Raw genomic sequence first — 12282 nt, forward strand, 5'->3', positions numbered from 1 at the left:
AAGTTGTAATCAATTTAAATTATTCTATAAACAATTTATTGCTAGATTTGTAACTGTTTGTATTGCTGTCGAAATTTTATGTCAAGAAATCTAAAATCGTTTAATTTACGATATATATCAACTGTATTAACTGTCCTTTAAAATACTATACAGTATTGGAAAATAATTATTACCCAACATATGAATTCAAATGCAAAATCTATAACCAACCACGTTAAACTCAAACTACCATTATTAAGTTCGGTAAAACGTCGCGATCAATTATTAAAAACAATCCCACTGGATTCCTACTCCCATTCTTAGAGTACCTACTTATTAAAATCAAAATAAAGTGTTTATATTTTTCGAAGACATTGTAGCATAGAGATCCAAGAAGTTTGTTTGATTTAATTCATTTGTAACATGTCTTGTCTCTTTCATTTGCGTAGGAGCAACCTTAGGACAACAAATATTAGAGAATTTACAACGACGATCCAAATACCGCGGAAATAATATTCGAATCCTTCGTAAATGCCCCTATAAGAGGAACAAATAAAGTCTAATGTACTCTGTACTCCCGCTTTTATGGAGATTAGAATGTATTAAGAATATGGGTAGTAAAAATAAATTATTTTTATTCTTTTAAATACATCAACAAGAACATTTATATTAATTACTAAGCTTTATTCTCTGATCGATTTGTGTAGCTTAAGACTATAAAATACTACCATAAATCTATAGAGTTTCTAATTATTTTGCAAATAATACGAAAATACCATACAACACAATTCAAATAGAGGCAGACGGTTATAAACATATTATAAAATATGAACGTAGCCTTTGGAGGGATTTTTAAATATTAGTAAATGTGACAAAAACTCCATTTATTCATATACTATTTTTCAAATCTATGCAATCATTAGTTTACTTAGCGATAGTTATTATTATTCATTACGTAAAACCTAAGACATTTATTGATTAGAAAATGGATTATCAAAGAATTTCAAATCTACTGGCTCGAATAATTTTGAATAGAAAAAAATTTGACCAAACGTTTTTGAGGCTAACGCAAGTAAAAATAAAAATGATTTATATGAGATGAGTTCCAAGTAGAAGAACTACATACAATATTGGGAAAAAATTTACGGAACGAAGGAAATCTCTAGGGTAAGGTCTACAGAGCAAACTGTATGATGTGAAGAGGAAACTTTAAAAAAATATGTACAAAGAATTTCAGTCGATTTGCTCACATTGTTGCCAAAGAACAGATGATCAATATTATAACAAATTCATTGAGTTTGCTAATATATTCAATAATCAGCTGCTGCCCATGACTTTTTATACACAACTGCATTCCCTTTTCAACTCTTGCGGGTGAAATTATCAAAAATCTCGATAATTATGTGCACTGTTTTTTTTTCAATTTATAGCCTTAGAATAAAATGGGAATATCCTAACATTAAAATTTATGGAACTTCATCCACCTGTTCAACTCTTTGAGAGTTGAATTTTGAAAAACGCTGGAATATGTAGTTATTATTTTTTATCTCTAGCCTAGGCACAACATTGGAAGATCCTAAATTAAAGAATGTTCATACAAATTCACATCCTTTATTAAGCCCCCATATAAATGGAAAATCCAAAAATTAGTGTTAGTTAATCAGAATATGTTATTTTTCAGATTCACATTTTATAATATGTTTAAATCGACTGTTTAGATTGATTGAGAAAAAAATGTCCGAACAAACAAATTTACTCACCAAAGCCACAACACTGTCAATGGCTCTATTGAATCTATCACAAAGTGATTTCATACTCTCATAACTTCGAGTGTCATAATCACAGAGTATGTTGTTCTCTAATGGTAGTTTAAGTTCTGGAAGATCTTCACAAACCCACCTGAAACAAATATTTCGGTTAATAAAAGTTTAGAAAATATTAAAGTTTATTATTATGTTGTAGAGTAAATCATTGATCAAGATAGGAAAAATATTTGTTTGTTTTTAATATTGTTCGGGTTGTTAATGTACTGAAATTGTGCAATTAATTATTATTATGGTAAAAATGAAGAAAAAATGAACTTAACCTCTAGAGGGATTTTTAAATGTATGTAGTTCGGGTTGCTAATGTACTTACATTGTGCAATAAACTGTTATCATAGTAAAAATTAATCGTTTCTTCTTTCAGTGTATTGAACAGTTTGCCACCTATTCTCTTCTTTTTGAGGTATTCTATTCTTCTTGAATAAATTATGAAGCTATATAAATCAAGTACTAATGCATATAAAAAAATATGATTAATATAACCATTCAAGACTCATCACTTCATCTTTGATTAGAAACGTTATATCCAAAAATAACCTCAAGAGACATAGCAAAATCTATGTTTGTTTACCTACATGTTTGCTCCCAAATCTGAGACTCTATTAACAATACCGGTCCCCGAGTTCCATCAAGTCATTTTTCAAAGTTAGGAAATAGCAATAATTGAAGCGAGCCAGATCAGGTAAATATCACTGATGATTTTCCTGCAATACTGCAGCTCTTCATTTTTTCCATATTGTTTAATTGATGCAACAAAACACAAATTCGTTGTTTTTTTTATCAAGTTCAGCAGCTATACGTGTTAGCAATTCAGCATCATACTGACCAATTACCATTTTCCATTTTCCTAAATAATCCATATGTGTAGTGAAAATAATCCATCTGTCAGATATATTTGAATTTGAAACGTGGCGGGAACTAATAATATAATCACCGTAAATAAATTATTGTCAACCTCTGAAAATCAAACCGTACTAGTATTTGACTGCATTTCTGATCATACCTCGTATATCTTGTTCGATTTTTCTCTGGCCTAACTCTATAAAATAACTTGATTCAGATAACCTTTACAACTACGAGGTTTGTACTAAAAATGTGATGAAGTATTTCTTTTTAAAAGTACTTCTCGTAATTGGAAAGGCACTTATCCTAATGTTGAATACAAAACTGGAAGCATTTTTGAAAGGCTTTCATCTGCGTTGTGGTGGCTTACTCAATGTGTCAAGGTGAAGAAGAAAGACGTTTGCCCATTGCTCAAGATTCTTAGCACATCTTTACACAAACACAACAGAAACAAACAATGATGATAACCTTGATGTTCGACATGATTGAGAGCCTTTTTGAGAAGAGGTGATTCATTAAGAACTCTCAATATTGTACTCAAGGGTAACAGCCATAGATCCAAATTTAATTTTCACTAACAATTTTAGCAATAAAAGCTGGCTAATATGAAGATGGTGTTACAATCTTTTCAAATTGAAATATGATTTGTTCATAAATCAAAGGTTTGTGTTTGGAAGGAAGATTATCTTTATTATTTATTATAATAAGGAGCCTCCAGTAAAGTTAAGGTGTATCAAATTTATTTTTCATATATAATAATACCATCACTGCAGATGCTAAAACATACAACTTCGGGTTAGCTCATTTACATTTAATGATGTATTCGATATTTTTCCAGGTAATCATACTATCTGCGTTTCAATCCTATCATCCATTTCAAATAAATATTTGTTGATATTATAGATTAACATATTGAATTTATTTAACTAATGAAACTTCCAAGTCTAACAGCGAAAGTCATTTATGTACCTATTTGGGTACCTTCAATATTTATCTACTATTTACTGCTATGTTCTTATTTTCATTACAACAACATAAATTCAATAGATTTAAAAAAATTTCTTCTATTCAATTTTGCAATTCTATAGAATACTATTTCAGCTAAATACAGTGAACATAATTATTAACACTAACATTAGAAGAGAAAAATGGTAGGTAGTTACGTCAACTATTATAGACCAAAGTTTTAATTTTTTGTTAAGTGCGTGGATAGTTGCATTCTAAAGGCAGGTGTGCAACTAGCTACGGCTAGACCATTGAAAAACATCTGTATATAGGTACATGTATTTATAGGAAAACAGGTAGGAACCGACGGACTAATAGTACAGTCATATTAGTGGTTTCAACTCGGAATGAGGTATAAGTGAAAACTCCTATCGACCTATATTATGAAATTCTAGAAGTTATCTCAAAACCTAATGTCCACGTCTCAAGATATTCAAGGTGGAAGGTAACAAAAATCGTTTTTTTTTACACATTGCTCATTTCCTATGGTTTTATATTGATCATCAGTATAAATGCAAGCGTGTATTTATAGTGACTTCCACAATATGAAGAACATTGCAACCTCGATTTCCTATATTATTCAAATTGTAAATGATTGTATTAATCTGGAACAGGCTGTGATATTGTCAGTATACCGCACAATCTATCCTCCCTACTCGTGTCCCAAATAATCACCAAACCAAGTTTGAATTTCATAATTTACTGGACCGATGTCTTGATGTACTTGTTGATAAAATATTGGATTACTGCACAAGTTTATTGAAAATATTCACATAGCGCATATACACATACGAAGATGATCTATACCGTTCGCACATTGTCAAGCATTAACGAGACGTAAAGTACGTAAAGGACAATTTTTCTCTTGAAATACTAGTTGATTTAAATTGAGGAATTTCTAATAAGTTTCTCCCTTCATTTAAAAGTACAGCCGTTAAGTGCGTGCAAAAACTTTTTTAAAGAACACTTCTTGATATGCGTTAAATTGGAATGGCAAGCAAATTAATACCTCCCTCTTATGACGGCAATCTTGAAAATCTAAATAGCTAGCTAAATAGCTAAGTGGTTTAATATATAAAAACTTGAGATGAGATGTAGAGATTTTTATAATCCACAATATTCATAATAATTGTTAATAGCAATAAAATCATAGAAATCAAGATATTGGCCTTTAACCTGAATATCTTAAAACAAAATGGAGATTTATATCAGTTTTTAAAATATTATATCTCATTCCTAAGTTGATTCTTATTTTTGACCTATATGACTGTACTATAAGTAACACTATTGCTCGAGGTAATAAAATCTGTTGGAGAATTGAAAAAAATGTAATCCTCATATTAACCCTCGGTAGTTTTGGTGAGAATAATTTCACAAAAGTGGTATCTTTGGAGATTGAAAATAACATTTTGCTCAGATATATCCAACTAAAGTTGAAAAAAATACGCTCTAATTTACATTTTAATACAATAATATACTTAAAAAGATCTCTACATAAGATTTCAAATATCAGATAAACGACTTACGGACGGAATATCTAAGTATAACGGGAACATAAGAATAAAATTCTTGGAAATTCGTAATTATTGTTAGAGCTCTTAACACTTTTGGATTATGTTTTTTGGTTTAAAAATAGGTCCCTTAAATCTGGCTAGAAACAATATAATATAAATGACAACTAATAACATTTGCATTTTAAAAGGTGTAAGAAATGACAAATGAGAAAATGAATAAATTTTCATTTACTTGAACATGGCATGTAAACGCCTAAAGTTTAATCACTGGCGTTCATCATTAAAAATAATTTGTACGAAGAATCGCATATTACAATGAAAGTGTTAAAACTAGTATTAAATATATTACCTATAGTAAATAATTCATATATTTAGATAAGTTGCAATATTTTTGTATGTAGTGTGGATGGTTGTACTCTGTGACATAAATACAGGTAATTTTAGTTGGACCTTTGGACGTGTTTACTGATTAAATTCTCCGAAAGATGTTTAGAAAACCCTTGAAAATGTGTGTAAACAAATAACAAAAAAGGTGTATCGAATTTTCAAAAAGTACTGTATACGTTTTTATTGCATTGAACAAAAAAAATAAATATTGACTCTTAAAAATTAAACCGTGAAAACGTTTCAAATATCAATATTTTTCAAATAACGATAACCGTACGTCATTTAAAAGTTCAATAGATTTACAACCGTTTGGAATTATTTGAATTATGGGGGGTGGTATACACTGTAGTAATACATTGACCTTGAAAGCTAACAATTGAATTGGTAGAAGGGAGTTTGGGAACAACAAAGAAGGCTGTGATTTCGATCACGTAGGCACTACACCACCCCTAAATGTAGAATTTTCATTTGAAATATAATGGAGTGCACTTCATTTAAACATTTTTCTTAAAAGAGATCTTTTTTTAGTTTAATAATACAGTAATACTAAAATGTTACCACAATTTTTTAACAATTATACGTTAGTAATTAATGTGAATATTATATTTATCACATTTTGACATCAATAACTTTGAAAATTCCTGTTACCCCCAATCATTGTCTTTTGTCGTTCCTATAATCGTTAAACAGGAAAAAATTTAGTATGTATATTGACCACACTAAGAGAATTTTGTAGGCTCAAAGTTGAGGTAGGAAATTTTGAAGTTAAAGTAGAAAGATAACATACAATTTGAATCAACCTACTGCATTTAACTAATTTATAACTGAAAACCATTGCTGCAATGTCTTTTATCTGCTCTGTCATGGCTATCACAACCGTTCCTCATCCCTGATTGACTAATTTCAACTTCTAAAGAATCTCGTAACTACATTATCACCATAATCATATTTTAACAATTCATGAACCTTTTTGGCAGTTTCTTCCAACTTTGCAAATACATATCTGAGACATACAAGTTGAAGTAGACAGCGTTATTTTGCTAGTAAAATGGGAATATTTAGTAAGAATGCGAAACACGAGACAAACAAAAATAATAAAGAATAAGCTGATGAAAAAACAAACCAAAATGATTGGAGAAATACTAAAATAATCTGGATTGAAGCAAATAATGAAAAGAATTAGTGAGAAAAAAAATTTTGATATACAGTATTTATCAAAATATGATATTGACACTGACAATTTGCGTATTTATATTGATCAAAAGATCACCTTCATCATGAATATCAAAATAAGGATAAAATCAACTTAGAACTTTGTTCCAATAAGAAAAATTAAATTAATTTTTCCTTGGTTTTCCCATCTCAAATATATTAAATATTAGAATTTATAAAATAGAGCTATAAATTTTACTTAAATTATTTAGATCTTTTTTATCATTTATAGCTTTTTCGTTCTTATGAATGTGAACCATTTCTAAAAATATTTGATTCTTTATAAATGAATTTATGTTTTTTTGATATTTCATGGTTAGTTAATGCAGTTTTTTTATCGTATTTATGACCTCTTAGTCTATTTTCCAAATACTGAGATGTTTGCCCTATGTAGACAGCGTCACAATTAGTACAAGGCACTTGATATATAATATTACTTTTTTTGTTTTTTGGTGTTTTAGATTTTAATTTAGTGAAATATTTGGATAATGTATTATGTCCTCTATGACTTATACTAATATCATATTTATTGAAATAATTCGATAATTGTTGGGAAAGTCTTTGTACATATGGTAAAGAAAAATGTTTCATGTTTTGATCTTTCCTTTCAGATTTTATTTTTAAATTGATTGTAGTATTTGTTTATCCTTTTCATGAATATGTTATCATTTTTTCCGGATAATTATTTTCTTTCAATGCAGTTTTTGTTTTTTGAATAGCTAAGCATCTAAATTCAGGATCTGATAGTTGGATAGATCTATCAGCCAAACTTATTATCACTGATCTTTTTTGTGACACGAATTGAAGTTTAAATATCTTGAGGACCAAGTTGGTTTCGTTAACCATTCTGTTCTTACGTTATTGTTAATTTTATATCATGTGACATCAAGATTTTATTTATGTTTTTAATGTGACTCTTTGGTACAGCAGAAATGCAATCATCTACATATCGGAAAAAAAATGGAATATTTATATCAAGTTTGCTTAGAATTGTTTCCTCAAGATCTTCCATTACCAACTGTGCTATAACACTTGAAATGGAAGCCCCCATAGCACAACCATCAATTTGTTTGTATATTTCATTTTCATATTTAAAATATGTTGTTGTAAGTGTGAGTTCTATAGCTTTTATGAATTCATTTTGAGGTATTTCTGTATATTCTTTAATTTTGTTCCATTTTTCCATTAATATATTTTTCACAATGGTAATAGGAATATTTGTATATAAAGAAACCACATCTAACGAAATAAATACATATTCATTAGGAATTTTTTTTTTCAAAACTGACATGACGCATTGACTAATCAATAACTTGAAAGGTGTTGATGCTATTTTAAATTTCCTCAGATTAATCGATAACGTACCTATCTAGGCCATTTACTTGCAAAATTGCATTTATATTCATAAATCGATAGACGAATCATGAGAATAATAGAGATTTCAAGTAAACTGATGAAGATAACATAGAGTATTTATACAATGCCAAAAAAGAGAGTATCAAAATATAGTAAGGATTCGAGTAAGAAGCATTAATTGATATAACTTGAAAAATTAAAAATACCAGAAAAATGGAGAACAAGTAAATATTCGTTATATCAAGTAATTCGATGAACTGAGGTTTGTTATGTTGAGGTTAGGTTGGTCTAAAATTCGTTATGAGGTAAAAAAATAGTTTTATTTTTTTACGAACAAAAGCGTGTCGAAACCTGTAGCGACATGAATCTTATACTATGAGATTAACAGTTATACATTGGTGGGAACTTTATATAAAGGTTTTGGGTTGACAAAATTCGTTAATTAGAGGTATTTATACTTTCTCTTGATTGTTGAAAATTCGTTATAAAGAGGTTGTTCGCAAAAAATGTTGGTAATGTAAGGGTATATTTTACATTGACTCTTATGGACAATTCAAGGGGATTACGAAGAATTTGTTAAATCGAGGAAGTCGTTATATTAAGGTTACACTGTAGTATGATAATGGCAATAAAGGAAAGAAATAATATTAATATCAAATAATTAATAAAACTGAATATACGACAATTTGAAGTGATGATGGTTTCGACGTAAGTGGGTATAAGTATGTTAACAAAGCAAATAAATACAACAAAAAACAGAGATTTTGATATACTGTTAGAGCTCATAAAATGTTTAGGATAGGGAAAAAGGATGGAATGTTAAGCAACTTACACAACATACCTTTTCATTGGTATCCTCAAGTTTTTAAAAAATTTTGTATTTTTTTTGTAATTTTGTAAATTGCCGGCCAGTCAAATTCATTTCGGCAATTTGATAAAAATGTCTCGAGTTTTAGCCTTGATTCTAACTGTCATGCCCTTCACCAAATCAAGAATGTTATTGTACAGTAATATACAAAAAAATACCAAAGTGAAAATAAAAATAAAGCTAATTTTGTTTGGTTCACCTGTATCATAAGTAAATAATAATTTATTCCTTCGTGATGATTGGGAAAGCACCTTTAATTATATAGATGACTAAGCATCAATTATACATTCAAGAGCATCAATAAATATACGCTAGAAATGTAAATCGCGCGAGAAAGCGTTCTTATTAGTTGAGTAAAATTTTAGAAAAAAATTATATACAAGGTAATCCTGAATAATAATTTGAAAAGTATATTTATAGATCTTCATATACACGTATGTTTAGTACGTCGGAAGGAAATTTAAAATTCCGTGTTTTTCTCAAAGACATATTAGAATATCTAATCAATTATAACACAAGCCTACAAAATTTATTTATGGCGCAGCTCATTTTGTATCTATATTCAATAAAATATTTAGTGTACAATATATAAACATCCGTCATTTCAACTCATCAGCTGACAGCTAGTTTATCCACTAACCTCATTTTCAATTTTTTTATCAGAGACGTAGACCTTTCTCAGGAACGTACTGAGTTAATAACGTCATAAAAAAAATGCCTTTACTAAGACGTTCTAGTATCTACATACCGTACGAGAGAGAAAATTTTATGTATAGCTGTTATTTGAATGGTATGCTGATTTTCATGGCTTTGCTGAAGTATTGGTCAAATGAATGGAGTCTCTTTATTGACAAGAACAAAGTCTCAAAGCAGTTTTACATAATAAAAATGAATATAATGCTGCCGATCCAATTGATCACTCAACATGTATGAAGTGTAAGAGAGTGGTTATACTAATGCTCATACTTTATTTGAATCTGGAACAGTCAAATCACGTCATTGGACTCAAAAAAGAGATGATTGTTGGGGAAAGAAGTGTTATAAAGGAATCCTTGGTTTTTTATTCATTTCGGGATCTAGAGAAGATGGAAAAAAAACCGACTAAATTTTTGATACCGGTCTAAAGTCTAAAGTTCCTTGCAACAAAATGTTTATAAGCTAGTGTAATGATTTAAATTACCTTGTGTTTCTAGATAAACAGATTTGAAGTTTCTCAGTGCCACTTTCAGTATTTTGACCTGTGATCGTATTCCCAAAGGTTCCAATACTATAACCTATAACGCAAGTTACCAATCCATTCTTCTTGTTCTGCAAACCAGACCTCCCAGCTTTTATTACCTCGTCGTTGGAAGAAAATTTACGACCTTTTAACTTTTTTTCAATTTATGAAAGAGATGATAGTCGGACGGAGACAAATCTGGTGAATAAGGGGGGTGTTCTAGTAATTCAAATCCTAAATCACGTATTTTTATATGGCAACAAGAGATTTGTGTGCAGGGGCGTTGTCTTTTCTCTTTAATTTTTCCCCGTAGAGTGGTCAGTAATGTCGAATAGTAATCTCCAGTTATTGTTCTACCCTTATCGAAAAAATCAATCATAATTACTCCATGGCAATCCCAAAAAACTGAAGCAAGAACTTTTCCAACAGATTTTTGAACACGAAACTTCTTAGGTCTTAGAGAACCAGAGTGTCGCCATTCCATTGATTGTTGCTTTGTTTTTAGATCGTAAAAATGTACCCAAGTCTCATCCATAGTAACAATTCGGTTTAAGAAGTCTACATCGTTTTCAAATCGAGCACAGATCGAACGCGATGCTTCTACCCTTGCACGCTTTTAGTCAATATTCAAACATTTGGGGATCCATTTTGCAGCAATTTTTCTCATGTCCAAATTGACGTGAACTATATGATGAACGCGTTCGTATGAATAATTCAGTGCTTCAGATATCTGACTGACACAGAAACTGGCCTTCCCGATCGTTCATCATCTTCAATGGAAAATTTAACTCTTTTGAAACTTGCAGTCCAATTTTTCACCGTCGCATACGAAGGTCATTAATCACCAAGGGTATTAAGCATATCTTCGTAAATCTGCTTACCTCTTAACCCTTTTAATTACAGATACTTGATGATAACTCGATACTCCAATTTTTCGATTTCCAAAATTTCGGTGGACATCTTTTTTCTTTTAATTTATTTAGTAACTAGGGTTTACTTTTTTGACGCCAAACTTTACACTGACACTTCTAACAAGTTATTGTTCGTTGCTATGGTAGCGCAATATTTTGTTTATGCATGGAACTGGTCTAGACTAACTTGATATCAATACATCCTCGTAGCAACTTTAGGTGGCAGTAGCATTGTGTTTGACCGAAAATGAAAAAGCACACTTAAGAAAAACAATATTAGAGTTTTATGACAAAATAAGGCCTATTTCGAAGCAGATTTACTTAAAATTATTATGACTATTAGCGAAGAAGGGTCTCTTACGGTAAGAAAAACGTGGAATGGGAAAAACAGATACATGTAATATTATACAATAAGTACTTCCTTTTTTTTTTTTCTAGAATACTACGATAATTCAAAACACAATTTTTAAACGTAAAAGTACATCACTAATCCCAAAGGATCCTTCAATTTAATAGGCAATACTGTTTGATAGTAGAATCACTCAATTCGGCATTTGAAATTGAGGTTTTCAAGAAAAATGAAAAAATTACACACGATTAGTGACCAATTGAAGTATCTAGTCGAATGGGAGCCTATAAAACATTTCATATATTTCACATAAAAAGCTATCCAAGTAGTATGTACATCATTCACAATGGGCAATGCAGATAGACCCCTATTCCAAATTTTAATTACATATTTGAGACAATTCACCATCCACACCTTTTCTTAGAGCTTACCAGCATTGAACAGATATCATTTAAAGTTACTTCCAATAGAAATCCTCACAGGAGTGACAATGGTCTAACGAATAATATTATGGACCAACAACAAATATTCCCTGTTTGAGATGACCTTCGCAATTGAACATACATATTCGCTATAAACAAGTTTTTGAATTACTTTGTTATAATGTTTACCATAAGAATTTGACAAATGCCCAATTCAACAGATATTTATGCCATTTATCTAGCTGAAACATAATTTCTCACTAGAATACTAACCTCTATCAAATTGTAAATAAAATAATGTGACTCTGATTACTCAAATAAATACACTCAAAATCTACGTCAAAGTGCAACTTGACAACAACGTTGAGAGATTAAAGGCGAAAACCAAATTATC

At 29.9% G+C, this 12282-nt stretch overlaps 1 protein-coding gene across 3 annotated transcripts in view; it reads right to left on the bottom strand.

Moving 5' to 3' along the window:
• Positions 1-12282, bottom strand: part of LOC130898096 (histone-lysine N-methyltransferase, H3 lysine-79 specific-like) — a 69322-nt gene that overhangs the window by 37274 nt on the left and 19766 nt on the right. For all 3 annotated transcript variants that reach the window (XR_009059849.1, XM_057807177.1, XM_057807249.1), the window contains exon 3: positions 1740-1878. Coding sequence is in view for 2 of the 3 variants with exons in the window: in XM_057807177.1 (XP_057663160.1) it covers positions 1740-1878 (139 nt within the window). In the remaining variant the exon portion in view is untranslated. The remainder of the gene's footprint in view (positions 1-1739; positions 1879-12282) is intronic.

This window comes from Diorhabda carinulata, chromosome 1, assembly GCF_026250575.1.
Source record: "Diorhabda carinulata isolate Delta chromosome 1, icDioCari1.1, whole genome shotgun sequence".
NCBI classification, from domain to species: domain Eukaryota; kingdom Metazoa; phylum Arthropoda; class Insecta; order Coleoptera; family Chrysomelidae; genus Diorhabda; species Diorhabda carinulata.